Source organism: Etheostoma cragini, chromosome 12 (genome assembly GCF_013103735.1).
Source record: "Etheostoma cragini isolate CJK2018 chromosome 12, CSU_Ecrag_1.0, whole genome shotgun sequence".
NCBI classification, from domain to species: domain Eukaryota; kingdom Metazoa; phylum Chordata; class Actinopteri; order Perciformes; family Percidae; genus Etheostoma; species Etheostoma cragini.
The window spans coordinates 7,162,541-7,180,777 of record NC_048418.1 but is presented as its reverse complement, the minus strand read 5'-3'; the positions used below and the strand labels follow the sequence as shown (position 1 = coordinate 7,180,777).

Genomic DNA, 18,237 nt, shown 5'->3' with positions numbered 1-18,237 from the left:
TCTCTCTCTCTCTCTCTCTCTCTCTCTCTCTCTCTCTCTCTCTCTCTCATATATATATATACATATACACTGTATGTTTGTGGCTCCAAACAGACAGCCTCTCTGGCCTCAATAAGAATCTGATGTCCTGTACTTTTAAGATGTCGCTCCAATGGAAGCGCTATTTTGGTCCTGTGCACCAAAGACAATAATTTTGCTAATGTTTTATCTCCCTTGTTCCCTCTTCTTCTCGCCACTGCTTGTCACCCTTCTCTTTTGGCAGGTGGAGTTCAAAATGAAGAAGACAGATGCCATGAGATGGGAGAAGCTGGAGGGAGAAGGACAGGAGTCCAACATCAAGCACTTCAATCCAAGTCAGTCCACCACTTCTGCATTTACAGAACTATCCTTCTGTCTCTGCTTTCATCTCTCTGTCTCTCACTTTCACCCTTACCCTCTTCTTATTTCTCTCTCGCTCTCTGTGTCTGCAAAGATCGATATAGGCTCCTGTGTTTGTCCGTTCTGTACTAAAAGGAGAGTGGGCAGTCCAGCCCTGCTAGAGTCTTTGATTAGTCTGACGTTGAAAGTTTACAGGGAGAGGGAAAGGTATGACAGCAAAATATGACTCAGTATTTTAGCCCACACATTCCCATTACTGACAGGATTAATTGCTTATGTAAAAGTTTGTGGGTGGGTTGGTGCGTGGAAGGGGGAGTAGAAGTTAAGTGGGCAGCCATACCATTCTCTCCATGCAACCAGCTCAGCCTTTAGGACGCCCTGTCTATGTGCTTGCTTATAACTTGGACTAATATTACATTTAAACATGATATCTGACTTTAAGGGATCATATTGCAGCATGTCCACAATTGGCCTGAATATGTCTGCTGTGCGTCTGGTGCTGTATTTATGTAAATCTGCATCTGGATTTCATTTCCCGCTCCCTATCTCTTTTTGGGATTATAGTGGGCATATTTCATCCTACAAAATACATAGAAATCAAATAGCAATGTGATCCTTCAGCTTCTGAGTTGGATGATCCAGTAGCAAAGTGAGCTAAATGAATTCAGTCAATACACCTTGGTGTGATTAGGTGATAAAAGTCAATTCAAATCTCATTGAAAAACCTTTATTAACAAGGTACTTCTTTACAAAAGCGTTATGCAGTTTGTTTCAGGGTGATTAAAGAGCTCTGCTTAACATCTTGCTAAATGCCTCTCAACTGGTTTAAAATCCCTCTGACTTGCTCTTATCTGAAACTATATGAAGTGTAGCCTTTTAAACACAGTTTCCCTTTTCCATCAGATCAGTACCCATCATCATCCCTCCACGCCTGCAAGTGGGACAAGGTGGTGTTGGACATCCATGAGGAGGAGAAAAATGAGAAGCTGGAGGGAGACGCAGCCCTTAACACGCTCTTCCAGCAGATCTACTGCGATGGCTCAGACGAGGTCAAGAGAGCCATGAACAAGTCCTTTGTAAGTATTATACTATACTAAACCACGGAGCAATAGTAGCCAACTATATTTTGCACACAAGGATCCATGTTTCATCCTCTTGGGACCATGAATGTCTGTGCATAATTATATGGCTATTCATCCAATAGTAGTTGAGTAATTTTAGTCTAGATCAAAGTGGTGGACCGGCAGAAAGACATTGCCACCCATAGATGGAAGATGTCATGAAGCACTTTATTTTTTTTAAGATTGTTTTTGGGACATTTTTAAGCCTTTATTTGACAGAACAGCTGAAAAAATGAAAGTGGAGAGATAGGAGGGAATGCCGGGAAGGCCCCAGGTCAGAGTCTAACCCGGCCCGCTGCGTCGAGGAGTACACCTCTATATATCTGCACTACCAACTGAGCTATCCGGGCACCCATGAAGCACTTCAATTGCTTTGTAGGAGTTGTGAATGCTGTAGATTACTGTATTTAGGGCTGGAATACAACATATTTATGTGTACAGAAAGATATTTGTATGATGATTGCAACTGCAAATGTTTGAGGATCGGGATGAATCAGCATTCTGTCATTATCAGTATGCTTTTGGGTCGCTGGGGCCCAACGGTAAACTTGAAAAAGGATTTTCTGTCATTTCCAACATACATCCTAAAGATGATGGTGTTTTAACGTTCATGTCGTTTCTGCATTTGGTTTAAACAACCTAGAGCAGAGGACTAGACAATAATAATAATAATAATAATAATAATAATAATAGAGGGAACTCAGCTTTTGGAATTCTTCGACTTTTTAGCTTATTATAAAATAATGAGAACATTTAAATAAAAATGAGTTACTGGTCAAAAAGTCCACCTTGTTCATCAATACTTATGGAATCAATAATGCGGCCATGAAGTTATCTAAGCCCTAAGCCTTGTTAAGCAGAGAGCAGGGGTTGCATAACTACAGTACTGCCTTCTCTCCCTGTGCAGATGGAGTCCGGTGGTACAGTCCTGAGCACCAACTGGATGGATGTTGCTAAGAGAAAAGTGGAGATGAACCCACCGGACGACGTAGAGTTCAAGAAGTACTAAACACCTCCCTGTCCCTCGCCAAGCTGTTTGACATCATCTTTCTTCACATTTGTCCAAATAAACTCCAGCGGGACTCCTTGTTGCCCTGCAGTCTCCGTGGCCGCCCACCTCCTCTTCCCAACCCCTCAGTTGTGCTGCTGCTCTGCTTTTTTCACTGAGTGCAGTGAGCCTCAGTGTTCCCACTTCAACTCTCCCAAACCGCTCATAGCCCGCTCTCTGCAATAAGATGACTATCTACCTGATGGGGTCAGTTAATTTGAATAATCTGTTGAACAGATTAATATCTGATTTTTAAAGGCCAATGAACTCAAAAGGGAAATCAAATGTGACTGACAGACCTGAAATCCTCCAACTTTCAGATCATTCTTCTTTTCTTTACTTTGCTTCTGCCTTTCTATTTGGGAGCCTTTTATGACTTTCTATTAACATCACTTGTATAAAACTTTAAAGTTGTTAAAATAAGAAGCAGTTGAGATGTTTAAATGATAGCTAAAGTTGCATGCATTGGCTCGTGCAGTCTTTTTTCTGTACCCTCAGTAAAAAGTCAACAGCAATACAAACTTACTTGTCAGGATGTGCCACATTTCAGTCAGTGGTTTCACACCGGTCGTTCCCTCAGTGTGATTCAAGCTTCAGTGTAAATAAAAGATTTGTCGTTTGGCTCACAAACCTTGTCTCCTGTTTTAGGGGTTTGTTATCTCTGTAAACTGCTTTGGACAGGTTGGAAAGTTTAGGAAGGAATCCACCAGATGCCAAAACGGTAATATATTATGACAGAGAGCCATGCTCTGTGATTATGTGCTGGGAGGAATGAAATGTGGCGTTACTGATATGAGTGCGGGCAGTCCAGATATGGCTGGCAGCCTGAGGATGTGGTTTACGTATCACGGTTCGATTGGTATCAAAACAGAGAGCCCCGAGTTGTTTGGCCAGCAGGGGAGGATGCAGCCCTGAGGTGGAGGGTTGATATACAGCCAGATGTGGGAGAGCAGGAACCTTCCCCGTTCTCTAACCACATATATGCGGCAGCATTAACAGTGAGGGGGCGTCCTGCCGCGGGAAGAAAACATTAATATGGATCAGCCTCCTAACCGCATCATCAAGCCTCTCACACGGAGTTAAGTGTTAAATTCATCACACATCGTTTCATCTCTTGTGACGATCAAACACCCGTTTGTGGCTCTGGATGGAACTCTGAGCTTTATAACACACACACACTCCGTTACTATATCTGAGACACACTAATACACCGCCTCCATCCTTACCCCCTACCCCTGCCTAAGGCGGCTCTGTGACATCAAAAGGAGCTAAGCGCCTTGCATCGTGGGTAAGATCTGGGAGCGTGACGGCTACAGAGTCTTTAGTCTCATTAAAGAGTTCTAGAGCTGCATCTCTAACATTAAAGAACTCTGGAAACTTCATTCTGCTCGTCTCTTTGGAGTAGCCACCAGATGTGACACGTCTCAAACTGAAAACTGTCTTTTGAGTATGTGGAACAGAGGGGGGAAGGGGGTGTTCCCAAATAAACCCAATAGTAAGTTACAAGCAATATGTATTTAAAAATAAGATATCAAGTTAACAGGTCAATAAAAAAAAGAGGGGTGACTTTAATGTTTACTTAAAAAAGTTTATTCAGTAATATTGCACTTTGAGATACGTAGCTTCAACAATGCAGGTGCAAGCACATTTAGATGAAAGGTTGAGAGAAAGTGTGTACAGTACATTGTTTTAATGAGAGCAACTCATGAAAATAGTCAGAGTCAAAAATAATTGAGTGATGAAAAGTAAAACTAACAATACGTGCTATTTAAGCCAGCTGACTGCCCTATACATTTATTTACATCAAAGAATGAAAGAAAAGGAATGATTACCAGCTCTATAAATACAAGCCTACCTGCTTCTGGCTGGCATGTTTTATAGCATTACTGCTGTTCTCTTGACAGCATGTTGTGCTGTAGTTTAGAAAGATCTCAATTTAAATGTTTTTTAATAAGACAAGCTTTGCAGTGTGCAGCCACTCCATACCTTTACATGTGAGAACATGGCTGCCCGAGATTCTGCACCATGCATTTGTAATGTATGGGAACAGATACTGAAGCTTTTCATTTCGTACAAATCTGCTCAGACCGACAGGTAATAGATTACAATAACAAGCCACCATCTTCCTTTACTAACATTTTCCCTTCATCTCCCTTCCCCTGGAACCCCATCCCTCCCTAGTTTCTTTCCTCCTTGACTCTACCATCTCCTGAGAGGATGAGGGTGTTTACACCAGACCCATGATGCGTGCCACCCACCAGTTGCAGGGCATGATAACTCTACAGACCACCCTGCAGCCCCTGTAGTGGTAGGGCCACGGGTGGTACCCTCCCAGTGGCTCACAGATCCTCTGGCAGTGGGTGTAGCTGCGACGGCACTCGTTGCAGCACAAGCCCTGGTGGTCCAGCATGGGGTCGATGTTCATGGAGCCCTGCTCGCCCTCGAGGCCTCTCTGAGAGGAGACAGAGAGGACACTTGTCAGTGTAAACGGTGTTTGTGTGATGTGATACTGTACGTCTTCAGCGGCAGAGAAGACTCGTTTCAAACCAATTAAAAACGGATTTCCGACAGGCGAGATGGGTAGGGGGTGGGATGTTGCCAGATGTTGGTTTTTTTGTTGTCAAATATTTTCTTTTTCAATGTAGTGCTTGCTGTTTACCCCCCTCTGTGGTTGTCAGGAGTGTGTTAGCAGGGTTTGGGGGATGTTTAGAAAGGGAAGGGAGAGGATGGGGGGGGTTAGGGGTAGGCCATGTATGGGAGTCTGTGTGTGCTCAGTAGTGCAACGTGGCCAAAGTGGTGGAGGGGGGGGGGGGATGTTGTGGAATTATTCATACAGCCTCAAAGCTGAAAGGAAAGCTTTGGACAAGCTCACACAGAAAACACACCCACGCATACACTCAGATTTGCAGTGACAATCCGGGTCCCCCCGCTGTGACCCCGGCATCTGCTGCTGCCCGCGCAGCTGTGAGAAACTCTCCTCGGCGAAAGCCTTCTCAGGTAGTCCTCCGATCTGAACGGACAGTCGTGAGCGCTGCAGCGGGATGTAAACTTAACAGAAGAAGAAGAGTGTGTGAGTTTGTCTGTTTGACTCACCTGATAGGGGTTCTCCGGGTTGAACTCTGCCTTCACGTCCTCTTTCTCCTCCCCGGCTGCCTGGGGGCGCTGGCGGGGGGCAGCCCTCCTCTTCCTCTGTCCGCCTGCACACACATCACAGACTCACAGTCTCAGTATCTGACAGCAGACCCCACTTAGGAGCGGAGTGGCACTAATGTGGCACGGCTCCTGATTGAACAGCCGTTTCTCCGGCATCATTTTGAAGTCCTCAGATGAAGTCGAACTGAATTATGTTTTTAGAACTTTTGACCCCCCCCCCTCACGGCATGCTAAAAATTGTACACTCCGTAGCTCTGAACTTCAAAAGTACTGCTTTTCTTTTTAAGTTGTTTTTCCTTCTGTGCGTGAACAACTGCAATGTTAAATGGAAATTCTAGAGACCGTTTGACCCATATCCTCTTTGTTTTTTGAGTGTTTAACTTTTCAGTTCTCTTTTTAAATTTCCATTTTCATGTCTCTACCAAGGGCTGTCTGATTGCTTACTGGTTGAGTAGGTGGGACGGAGCCAGAAGATTGGCAGGTCTCCACACAAGTCCTTTATCTTGTTGCTGAGGAAGGCAGAGTCCGAGAGGGGAGCTTTAGCCGCCACCCAGATTAGATCATCCTCATATTTGGCCGGCATCACCTCATCCTCCTTTAGGGGTGAAGAAGGTAAGGAGAAGTGAGTAGATACTCCACAAACAAACATTACAACAAAGCATCTGAGGATGTCCTTGGCAGCTGGAGGCGTCATATCCCACTTATTACTAACCTTCCTCTTTAAATAGCCCACCGTATTCGCATCCTGTCCGAGTGTAATCTGCATTAATGCCATACTGTTAATGCTCCTTATAACAACATAAAATCCAGTAGTAAAGGGAAGCCCTTGAGGCTTCAGTATACAGATTCCCTTTGTACGTGTAGCTGTATACACAATGTCAGGATGCATCAAGATCTGAAGGGAAGAGGGGATTGGATGGCCTAAATTTGCAGGTTTTTGCAGATAAACTAATGAGTTCTCCAGAAAAGAACGGCCACGGCCCGCAGGTAAAAGGGGAATTCTGTGAGAATGAGGGGATGATTTTGCTTACAGGCATTTATTCCTGAAAGCCGCCTACTGCACTAGCCACAGCCGTGTTTAGGTAACATTACCCTCCAACCTCTCAGAAATGCTGTTTTTTTTACCCCAAGCTCAAATGATTTGCTGCAGGGACAAATTAAAGCTGGGGTCCTTCCCCACTGATAAGAATTTATCTGACCCTGTCTCTCTCTCTCTCTCTCTCTCTCTCTCTCTCTGTGTCTCTCTCTCTCTCTCTCTCTCTCTCTCTCGCTCTCTCTCTCGCTCTCTCTTTCTCTCTTTTCTCTGTTTGTGTACTTATCTAACCCATATTTGCCATCAATCTAAATTATAGCAAATGACCAGCCTGCAGCACCCATTACAACAACATCTCTCTGTCTCCTCTCACACTCAAACGTGAGCCAAACAATCCTTTATGAGGCAAAGAGAGACAATAACACACACACACACATACACACACACACACACACACACACACACACAAAAGAACGAACGTGAAATAAATGATCTGTTACGAGGCAGAGAGAGGCAATAAGAGCAGCCCTGCGTGATAATTAAGTGTGTGTGTGTGTGTGTGTGTGTATTTATGCACATAAGGGCAATTCTGGTGATATGAATTTATGTTGGTGTGAGGCTTATGCAGAGCTAAATGATACTAATTATCAGACACACACACACATACACACACACAAAGTATATTCAGTGTAGTCCTCTGTTGGGTTTGTGAGTCCACCAAGCTGTTACATAAGCGAAGGAACCAACATAAAAATCGCCCATTTGTTCCTGGTTTATCATTGGCTTTGGTGATCCATGCTAATACCTCAGCATATGCTAGCTATGTATTAGAAGTGGGGACTTGTAGGGTAAAGGGTTTATAAGTTGTAATAAATGAGCTTATTAAAGATATATTAAGTAATAAGCCATTTTTAAAAACAATGTTTGGGTTGCCAGGTTTGAAAATATCCCTTGATGATGATGACTTATATTTTAGATTTCATCTGTTTTGTTATTACAAAGTGAAGAAAACTCATAACCATGTATTAAAGCAACGCCAACCCACTTTTCCTCTTCGGTCCCCCTACAGGTTGGAAGCGGAACTGTTCCTTGCCGCTGTCTCATTCAAACTAACCCGATCAGGCAAACTTGCACAGTGCGGTTAAAGCCGATGGAGAGACTTAAAGCGAATCCAGAAGTGCTGTTCACCCTGTTACGAGTTGATGAACCACCGAAACAACTTTTGGAAACATTATTTTAAGGTACAAAATAACTTCGGTGTTGCTTAAATGACCTACTAACATTTGTATATTCAGATATGATGGTTTATTAGAAATCTGCAGTTGTAACTGTTATTGTAATACATGGATTTCAGTTGAGATTCTTTGCAGTGCTTTCTAAAGAAGGTAAGTGATCAAACTGTCCAATCCAATCCTGATTAATCAAAGAACTAAAATAAGTACTTAGCCAAAGCAGTGCATTGAGCTAAATGCTAACATACTGATGTGTAATGTTAACCATGTTCACCATCCTAGATTGGAGTGTTAGCATTTTAACATTATCTTATTAGTACTAAACACAGAGTTAGCTTATCTGTAAGTTCATTCAGTTCAGATAAGTATTGGACACATTAAAATTCAGGCTTGATGATGGCTAAAGGAAACGTTTAAGGATCACTTACGTGATTGCAATTCACCCTGTGTGTGACGTGATGTGTGCGACCTAAAAAAGTATCGCACACCAGGGGCTGTCGTGAGGTGCTGATCACTGAAAGTAAACTTGCTATATGGATAGCTCAATATGCATACCTCTATTTATTCTGACGACGTTTTGGCCCTTAGGCCTTCTTCAAATCAACAATCCTGACATGAATGTGTGTACCATATTTTGTTCCAATCCATCTAGTAGATGTTGAGATATGTCCCTGAATAAGCAAAAAAGAAAAATGACACGCTGGTGGTGCCCGAGGGAAAAAGGTCTGAGGATCAATAAGGTCTGTACGATTCATCCTCTGGGGAGCAAAAATCTCTACAACATAATTTCATGTCAATCTATTTATTTATTTTTCAGACCAAGGAGACTAACCAACAGACACTGCCGTCCTTTAGAGCCACGATGGAAAGACGAAGTATGCAAATCTCTTATTACTTGTCTATAAGAAATAAATTGTTTGGTAAAAAGTGTATAGCCCTTTTAAAAAGAAATTCCTTATTATATTGTGGTGCCCAAAGGTCAGTCTCAAATTGAATAATGCTGGGTGATTTATAATCAGTGTCCAGATGGTGTTGGTGTTTTTGTTTTTGTTGTGATTACTTAGCAAATGATTTAATAAAGGATCACAATGTGCGCAGCACAGTGGATTACAAAAACTAGGTCCCATTTGTAAAACATACTGGAAACACAAGGAAGAACTTAGTACCAAAGCCTTAGAGATGGTTAAGCTCTGGCAGTGGAAATGGGCTATTGATAAAGTCAGTGAAAAACACATTTAAAGTCTGTTACAGCGTGGAGAAAACATGCTTTCTTAGGATATACAAGACAGACAGGACAAACCCACCAGGTCGAATGTCAGGGAGTCCTTGTTGAGAGCCTCCACGTCAGGCAGACGAGCCTTCACTTGGGTCTTGATGTAGCACTTCTGTCCTCCTGAAAACCGGATCCCTGTAATCCCCTTGGACAGGTCAGGAACGAGAAGGGACAAGAAAATATCTGGAAGTTAGAACTCATTACACCCCTAGTTGTTGTGTCATCCTCAGCACTCTGCAGGTGTCTGGCACTATAAACGTTAAATGGAATATCACAGCTGATTTTGATGACACTATGTTCTAGCTTAAGAAAACATTACACTCACAGGAACACTATGATTAAAGGTCACATTTTTAATAATTAAATGACAAAACTGCTGCTTCACTAGTCTGATTGGCCTGGTTGGGGTACATTAATTAAAGGTCAAAAACCACCAGTCCGCATTTAACGATAATTGGAGGGAAGATGCATGTTGACACAGATTGGCCCAAAGGGAGACAATGAGTCTGTTTGCTGCAGTGAGCCAATCTCCCCGCATGGTAATTTAGTTGTAACCAAACTGATTGACTTGCTCTGAATGGCCCAGTTAGCGATGATCAGTGTGTTGATCAGTCTGGTTTTCTGCACTAGGACCTCCTGATATTTTAGATCCAACTTACGATATCATAGTCATCGACCTCCACGGCCTCATCCGCCCCGCTGCCGGTGCTGAATCTCTCCATGTTATTCGCTGTATCAATCTCCATTGTACCCTCCTCCACTTTGCCATTGATGCTCATGCTGTAATGGACATTGTAGACCTACACACACACACACACACACACACAATAGGTTTCAGACTGGCATGTAAGGTATGAGAGTCCTGAGAGTCCCCCCACCCCCAGCCCCCTCCCTTTTAACACTCTTCCTAACCCTCCCTCACAAATCTTAAGACTTTTCCTCGCATATAAACCTTCTCATTTATAGATTCTCTTTCACACACACACACACACACTTATACACATTCATTCATTCAAACTTGGTGAGACGAACAAATCTGTAAAGCTATGAGTGATAGTGACACTTCTACAGAGGCGTGTCATCATGTCTTAATAGCATTTTCTTCATAGTGGAAGAAAAACACTTAGAAATCTACATTTTCCCTCTCTTGTCTTTCACCTCTTGCCCCTGGAGCATCAGCCGGACCAAAGAGGCCCCCCACCACCACCCCTCTCCACCCTGCCAGGATCCTCTAACACACACCACACACTGCACACACAACGCCTCCATTCACCAAGCAGACTGCACCATGGAACTGAAGTGTTTAAATTACATTTTACTCCAGTGCAAAAAAAGCCATTTTGGAAAAACTTTACTCTCGTCTCCTTTTAATTCAAACAAGTTAAAAATGTTTCCACTAACAGCTTAATTTCACTTGTCTCCAATTCAAAATAGCTTGTTTTAAGAATTTCTTCACAAGGTACCAGTATGTTCCCTTCGGGTACAGTGAAAAAGAATTTTTTAGCAGATCAGACTGCATTTGATTTGACTTTTGATTGAAAATTCCTCAGAGACTGTATGAAGGTTATGGTGGTGGTGAGCCTGAACCTTATTTTTCACTTTGATTTTTAAAAAAAAAGCCTTTCACAAGGTTATTATTGTTGTCTTTGAATATCTTCTTTGTATTATTTTACTATTTAATACAATTTCTAATGTGTGTCACCACTAATGCATGTCAATAAAATCTGATAGACCTACAGTATTTTATAAAAACAAATTTCAACGTGTGAGTAAAAGCAACAACAACATATTAGTCGTACGTGTTTTTCATTGTTGTTCCAGAAGAGGAAAGCTCCGACTGCCCCCAGTAGCAGGAGGAGGGCCCCGGTGATGAGCACCGCGACCCCGGCCTTCAGGAGGCGGCCGGTGGCGGCGGGCTTCACGGCCATGGCAGAGTACGTCTACGGTAATACAAGAAAATGACAACATGTCCATAAACACGACATCTAAAATAATAACATGCTTAAAGCAAGCAGCTTCTGCCGACCCAATTACCATTATTATTATCTACAAGTAGCCTATAGGTTTTTGGTCAACTGTCCAGCATAAGGTCAATGACCGAGCACTTTGGCCCCTGACTGGCCCCCACACATCTATCTACAGTAGACATACAAGTTATTATATTGCGGATTAATCCGCTTTGAGTGAAAACTCACCGGGGGCATGTAGTTATGCAGATCCTCTGGTCCCGCCGAGGCGATCGGTACTTTCTCTGAGTTCCCGGACATGACTGGAGCCAAACACCTGAGGGAAGCCCAGTCCACTACACACCACTCTCTCTCTGTCTCTCTCTCTCTCTCTCTCTCGTTCTCTCTCGTTCTCTCAATGCTTCGACAGACTGCTGCAGGTCAGAGGTGACTGGCGGAATGTCGCATGTTTTCTCCAGCTTGGAGACAGTAGGCCAATATTTGCATGCCAGTGTGCAAAAGAAGCTTCTTGGACAGACGTGGGCATTATTTTAAAAATATCTTCTTTATCCGAGTCCAGAACTGCGTTGCTGTCATAAAAAAAAAATGCCCTGAACCCAAGAATGATAAGGGGAGATTATGTAAGGGGCGCTGCGTGCGCATTTGGCAGATAGACAAAAACCATCCCGACTAGACAGCAGGAGGATTTGGTCACAAGGAATGCTTGTTCTTTGACAACAAAAACAATTAAGGCTGTGTTGTGTTTTGATGGCCATCAAACTTCGGTTGTTATAGGCTGTTAGATGTGAGCTTGGTTTGGACACGAACAGTAAATGCACCTTTACGCCGTCCGTGTAAATGAGAAAGAATAACTGTGAAGGTGTTCGCTTTGATATGCATGAGGTGTGAGAGTGATTTACTATAAGACCTTGGCATTGTTCTGGCATCTCACCAGCAAAATCGTATTCACAAAAGAAAAAAACTAAACTGACCTTCGTCGGTGTGATGCAAGGACAGAGGCTCACTGCTGCAATAACAGCGACGCCTGTTGGCTTTACAGTGACTGGCCTGACTGATGGTCCTGCAAGGCATCCACGTTCACTCGGCTGGGTCTTAAACACATCACTCGCATGTTCAGAACATTATTTCAAAGTTTATTTTCTCACAGAATATTGTGATGATAAAAAACATTCTGTACAAGTATTATTGCATTCAAATAAGTTCATACATCGTTATCAACTTGATGCATTGTGGGTCACCGACCATTCCGACAGCACAGTTTCTGGGGCCATTTTAAATAGTCAGCGTGCTTAAAGATCAATAATTAATATTTACACATCTTTGCTTAATTATTACTTTTATAAAAAATAAAATCTCTGTATGTACAAAACTTGCATATGATACACTTCATGTCAACAAAACCAAATGTCTCAATTGAGTGATTGAATGGCCATCAAATGTGGCTTATACAATAAAACAGAAAAACACGAATATTTGGATATAAACTGATATATGCACTGTCCACAGCAACAAATAACTTCAATGAATCATAAATTAAAACTTTGAATACACTATACATTTCTTTGAGAGTGAGCAATGTCTGTTTTAGACGTCATTGTTGGGACAGTGTGTTGGGGTGGGGGTATACACAGGGATGTTTATATCACTGATCTCTGGCACCCGCACAGGCTTGGGTGGGGTGACCAGAACGTAGTCGTACTCTCTGTGCAGCACCTTCTCGTACACGCTCTGTAGACCCACGGTTTTGGGGATGTGCGCCTGGTAGTAGTTGTCCCTGCGGTGGGGGTCCCGGGGCAGGGAGCCTGTCTTGGAGAGGCTGCTGAAAGAAGAGATGGTGGGGGCTGGAGATGGTGCTGCGTTGGCTCTTACTGCTGAGGGGCTCCAGCAGCGATCTGAGTGACCCAGGACCTTACATTCACTGGTGCAAGCCCACAGAGCTAGAAGAGAGAGAGTAAAGAGTAAGATTGAGAACCAAAGCATGACAGCTATTTGACATACTTTTAAATAGCCATTCAAATTAGTCATTGGTCTTACCATTTTGGCCACCCATGGGAGGAACCACTGCCCCATCTTTCTTCAGGCCAGTGTCCCCACTGACGTCACTGTCACTGTCATTGAAGTCACTGTCTCCCTTGCCACTGTCTTTGCCACTGAAGGCCGGGTCCCTGGCAGAGATGGTGGTGTAAGAGTTCCCCTTCCAGATAGTGATGGGCCTCACAGCCTCTTTGGCGTTCCCATAGCCGGGCAGAGTGGAGTAGCCCTGCAGGAGGAGAGAAGACAAAGCAAAGAGGTCAATGTCTGCTGAATGAAAACATTGCATATTACTCATTGTTGTGTGCCTCCCTATACCTCCCCTCCCCACCCAAAGGTGCATCTCACCTCATGTTTATTCCCTCTAGGCTTGCTGTTGCTGTCTGAGTCATACACGCAGGGCACTTCGCTGCCGTCCTCTGAGGCCGAGCACATTTCACTGCCCCCGGGGTGAGCCGACGTGAACCCACCGGGCTGGCTGCTGTAGGAGTGTCCGTCAAAGCCCGCTCCTTCACCGGCCCCGTGTAGTGGCAGAAGCGGGTTGTCCCCCACGTGGTTCCTGCCCCGCTCGAGCGTGCCCTTTTCCCCGTACGAGTCGCTGTCTTCTCCGCTTTTGTCCCGCTTGCGCCGATTGCAGGTGGTGGCGATGAGGATGATGGCGAGCAGCAGGAGCGTGCAGCTCCCCGCGAGGACAACGATAATCACCACGGACAGGTCCCACTGCGCGTGCACCTCGTCCCCGCTGCCTGACTGGTACACTGTCCTGTCGCTCGGCGGGGAGCCCGCGATGATGAGGAAGTGGAGCGTGGCGGTGGAGGTGAGCGCGGGCCTCCCGTTGTCGCTCACCGTCACGGTCACGCTCAGAGTTTCGTCCACGTCATGGCTGAGCACCTGGTTGAGGTAGATCTCCCCGGTGGCTTTGTTTACAGAGAAAACGGAGGGTTCACCGGTGGCCAGCCCGTAGGACAGCTCTGCGTTCACGCCCTCATCCGCATCCCGCGCCTCCACCCGGGTGATGACGTAGCCGCTCGGTGCGTCCTGGGGCAGGAGGACTTCAGCGGAGCCGTTATTGAGAGGCGGCTGAGTGATGACCGGTGTGTTATCATTCTGGTCCACTATCCTCACATAGACGTTAGTGCTGCCGGACAGAGGCGGGGAGCCGCCGTCGCTGGCCGTGATACGGAGCTCCAGCTGTTTCATCATCTCATAGTTGAAGCCCCGGAGCGCGTAAAGCGACCCGCTTGCGGGGTCCAGTGACACGAAGGTGGAAATGGGGGAGCCCATGAAATATGTGTCTGCCAGTTTATAGCTGACCTTCCCGTTTGACCCCATGTCCATGTCCCGCGCCACTACAGTGGTGATGTACGCGCCAGGTGCGTTGTTCTCCACCACGGCCACTTCATACACCGGTTTACTGAACACCGGAGCGTTGTCGTTCTCATCTGTCAGTCTGATTGTGTACTGAGTGATGGTCCTGAAAGGAGGGGAGCCCAGATCCTCCGCCACTACTGTGAGGTTATATTCGGGGATTTTCTCCCGGTCTAATGGGCTGGTACTCACAATCATGAAGCTGTCCTCGTACGCCTGCTGCAGTCTGAAGTGGTCGTGTCCGTAGAGCGTGCAGTGCACCTGCCCGTTAGCGCCGGAGTCTCTGTCCGAGGTGCTGACCAGAGCCACGAAACTCTCTCTGGCCGCCGCCTCGGTGATGTACGCTATCCCCGCCGTTATGGACGTCATAGGAGTGATGGAGATCTCCGGTGCGTTGTCGTTTACGTCCTGCACCTGCACTACAATTTTGCAGATGGCCGGGCTCGGGTTCGGACCCAGGTCGGTTGCCTGAACGTCAAACTCGTACGTGTTCTTACTTTCAAAGTCAATCGGGCTCTCGATGGTGAGCCGTCCAGTCTTTCTGTCCACTCTGAACAGTTGCCTTATTTCTGCGGGCACCTGGTTACCGAACCCGTACACCACTTCACCGTTCAGCCCCTCGTCTGGATCCTCCGCGTTCAGGTCCAGCAAGAGAAAGCCCACCGGTGCGTCCTCGGGCAGGTCCACGGAGAAGCTGTTCCTGTCGAACACCGGGCTGTTGTCGTTATAGTCTTTCACCTTGACGTTGATGCGCGTTGTTCCGGTGCGGGACGGGTTGCCACCGTCCATAGCGACCAGCTCCAGTGCGTAAGAAGCCTGCGTCTCCCGATCCAGCTCCTTCATGAGCACCAGCTCCGCATATTTAACCCCGTCGGCCCTGCTGAGCACGTCGATTGAAAAGTGGCTGTTGACGGAGATCTGGTAGCTTTGGATGTAGTTCGCCCCAACATCCTCATCCACGGCAAAGTCTAGCGGTATCCGCGTGCCCACCGCTGTGTGCTCGGAGATCTCCAGACTCGACTCTTTCCGGGGGAACTCGGGGGAGTTGTCGTTGATGTCCTTGACCTCCACCTCGACGTGGATGAGTTTGAACTGCTCTTTGGAGAAGCTGACCACGTCAAAAGCGATGAGGCAGTGCAGCATGTGTTTGCAGGTCCGCTCCCTGTCTATCCTCTCTCCGATGGTCAGCTGCCCGTCGCTCTCCCTCAGCCGGATGAAAGAGGAGTTAAACTGTTTCATCATCCTGAAATTTATCCTGGAGCCCCCCGAGGAAGAGGCAGTGGAGGAGATGTCCTTGGCCAAGTTTCCAATCACTGTCCCTGGTGCGTCTTCCTCGAATGTCTGATATTTCACCGTCTTTCCTTGTGTGACAGAAGCCAGGCTTGCCCAAGAGACGACCGCTAGCACCAACAGCCCGTTCCACCCTGTTTCTCCCATCTTGACACCTTCACTCCGAAATAATCGAAAAATCAGCAACCTGTCCACACTAAATCCGATTTAAAGTGAAAACAAAACACACCTACAAAAAAAGCTATTCCTTCCCCGCTCTGCTCCACTCTCTGGGGTTGTTTATTCTTTTTATAAAGCCAGTAATATATATTCCATGTGTCTTTCAATGCGCACTCTGGATGCGCTCCGCTCTCTCTCTGTCTCTCTCGCTACTGAAGGTGTGCTGCTCTTTCAGCGCAAGAGGGCTGCAGTGTCTGCAGGAGGGTTTATACGGCGAGCCATGCAAATGAGCCGCACTGTGGCCAATCCGGGCTTTGAGAGGGGGAAAAAGAGGGACTTCTGAAAGACCTCTAAACCCTGTTTAGAGATTCCTGGACTGTGCGCAGAAACTTGGCACCCAATATGTGGGCTAAACGCGGGGCTTGATTTAATACAGCTATAGTTTCCGTTGCTTGTTTATGTTCCTCGGGCTGTTAAATGAGTCTGCGCACCGACACATGGGGGGAGCACAGAGATGCGCAGTGTCCCTGAGCTAGAGGACAAAGCATTTGAATAGGAGTGTCTGTTCAGTATGCTATAGCCTACCATAGGCGTACTTTTAGTATAAAGAGATTTATGCCTAACCACTGTTGGATAGCCACGCACGTGTCCTGTGTTACCCACTAGAGTCAAATCAGTCACTGGCAGGCTGAGTCTCAGTGACCTCTCCACCTCTGATAGGAGAATAACTTCATGCATGCCACAGAATTTTCCTTTCCTCCAACATTAGAGTGTCCTGATCCACTCACCCAGACAGATAAGATGTCATATAATGCACTTCTGATAGACCCGCAATGCTAAAACAGCTTAACATGCTGAATAATGGCTGGGCCAGGGATTCAAAAGAATGCTACTGGTGCTAATAGTATCATTTTATTGCTCATTTTATTCTCATTAATAAATTCCATACATTTCCTCCGTCTTCTATTAGTCATACCCTGGTGTGTTGTAATCCAGCGAAGGTTTGCCTATCAGATCATATCTGAGAGGACTATATCCTCTCAAACATTGATTTTATTCTAATTCGGTCTCAGCTCAGATCGGCTCACGAGATGTCTTCTGTGAGAGAGAGTTAAAAAAAAAAAAATTAAAGCCGATGTAACGGCCCGGTTTAACATGCGACTTTCCTTGGCCTCGCCTGCCAGTACAGAGAGACGCAGGTGAAGACGACACTACACACACACACACACACGCACACACACACACAGAGGTCACGCACGCACTCACACAGTCTTCCACAAACGCGTTACAAATGGGATTTGGCTGTAAACGCAGGGGGGATTTATCTGGATTTCAATAGTGAGATTATATCAAAGGCGTATGAAGCCCTCGTTAGTAGCGGCGGGATAATGGCGTGGCAGGGTCTCCCTTTGCAGCCGTCCATGCCGGTATTGTGGCCCCTGAGCTGGTCTGTGGGGACCCTAACCCCCGTTGTTTCCATGCAGCCCTCCGTCTAACTGCAGCACAATGAGGCAAAGCCACATGCAGCCTTTGTACCATCCCTCCATTCCCCCCCTTCCCCAAACCTGCCCCGGTCCGGCCACGACTCCTTTCATTACAGGGAGATGGGACTCCAGGGTCCCTCCTATTAAAATACATTTAGAGAACGACTGGGGCCCAGTCACGGCTCTGTAATAGATTTTCTTTTTCTTCCTATTGGAATCAGTCTCTCTTTCACTTTCTTCCTTTCTCTCTCTCCCCCCCCCCCCTTTTCGTTCTCTCTTGCTCTCTCACACACACACACACACACACACACACACACACACACACACACACACACACACACACAGCTTTTCAGGGGCAACACTTGCCTTGCAGTAGAAGCTAATATCAGTTGGCATGTTCTATAAAGAACCCATCTGCCACAGAAAGTCAAATAGAAGACACCTGAATGGATAACATCTAGGCAAGCAGCTTGCATAGTTAGACACAGTCAGGCCTGTCCTAAACGATAAGGAGACATCGTTCTGTGGTTAATTAAGGACATCAGAGCAAAACTATCAGCCCTTATAGGGGTGTTATATAAACATTGGTAACTCTTTCCAATCTGGCACCTTTATAAAGAGTTTATAAGTTGTGTCAAATGGGGTTAATAATGACTAATACATCATAAAGCTTTATAGATCCATTAGAGCAGACAAGGGT

At 45.7% G+C, this 18,237-nt stretch overlaps 3 protein-coding genes across 5 annotated transcripts in view; 1 reads left to right on the top strand and 2 right to left on the bottom strand.

The window, feature by feature from the left end:
• sugt1 (SGT1 homolog, MIS12 kinetochore complex assembly cochaperone) overlaps nt 1-3,177 on the top strand; it is a 20,400-nt gene extending 17,223 nt beyond the window's left edge. For all 3 annotated transcript variants that reach the window (XM_034888300.1, XM_034888299.1, XM_034888301.1), the window contains exons 11-13: nt 263-353; nt 1,282-1,454; nt 2,407-3,177. In XM_034888300.1, coding sequence (XP_034744191.1) covers nt 263-353; nt 1,282-1,454; nt 2,407-2,508 — 366 coding nt within the window. In that variant the 3' untranslated portion in view covers nt 2,509-3,177. The remainder of the gene's footprint in view (nt 1-262; nt 354-1,281; nt 1,455-2,406) is intronic.
• A 1,236-nt stretch (nt 3,178-4,413) lies between these two features.
• LOC117954464 (leukocyte cell-derived chemotaxin 1-like) lies at nt 4,414-11,703 on the bottom strand. Its single transcript, XM_034888302.1, has 7 exons — nt 11,434-11,703; nt 11,038-11,178; nt 9,898-10,038; nt 9,270-9,383; nt 6,145-6,295; nt 5,641-5,744; nt 4,414-4,999 (listed from the first exon to the last, which is right to left on the bottom strand). Exons 1-7 carry the CDS (start codon nt 11,503-11,505, stop codon nt 4,775-4,777), a joined length of 948 nt encoding a protein of 315 aa, XP_034744193.1. The 5' UTR covers nt 11,506-11,703; the 3' UTR covers nt 4,414-4,774.
• A 614-nt stretch (nt 11,704-12,317) lies between these two features.
• On the bottom strand, nt 12,318-16,611 carry LOC117954699 (protocadherin-8-like). Its single transcript, XM_034888653.1, has 3 exons — nt 13,585-16,611; nt 13,240-13,465; nt 12,318-13,142 (listed from the first exon to the last, which is right to left on the bottom strand). Exons 1-3 carry the CDS (start codon nt 16,039-16,041, stop codon nt 12,790-12,792), a joined length of 3,036 nt encoding a protein of 1,011 aa, XP_034744544.1. The 5' UTR covers nt 16,042-16,611; the 3' UTR covers nt 12,318-12,789.
• Between the last annotated feature and the right edge of the window lie 1,626 nt (nt 16,612-18,237).

Bases quoted from the DNA above. Each gene is read 5' to 3' on its own strand.
- LOC117954464 (XM_034888302.1), bottom strand. From the start codon at position 11,505: ATGTCCGGGAACTCAGAGAAAGTACCGATCGCCTCGGCGGGACCAGAG. The intron at 11,179-11,433 runs GTGAGTTTTCAC...GTATTACCGTAG, and splicing joins TGCATAACTACATGCCCCCG to ACGTACTCTGCCATGGCCGT. The intron at 5,000-5,640 runs GTGAGTCAAACA...GTCTCCTCTCAG, and splicing joins ACCCGGAGAACCCCTATCAG to AGAGGCCTCGAGGGCGAGCA.
- LOC117954699 (XM_034888653.1), bottom strand. From the start codon at position 16,041: ATGGGAGAAACAGGGTGGAACGGGCTGTTGGTGCTAGCGGTCGTCTCT. The intron at 13,466-13,584 runs GTGAGATGCACC...CTCCTCCTGCAG, and splicing joins CTAGAGGGAATAAACATGAG to GGCTACTCCACTCTGCCCGG. The intron at 13,143-13,239 runs GTAAGACCAATG...TCTCTCTTCTAG, and splicing joins TCCCATGGGTGGCCAAAATG to CTCTGTGGGCTTGCACCAGT.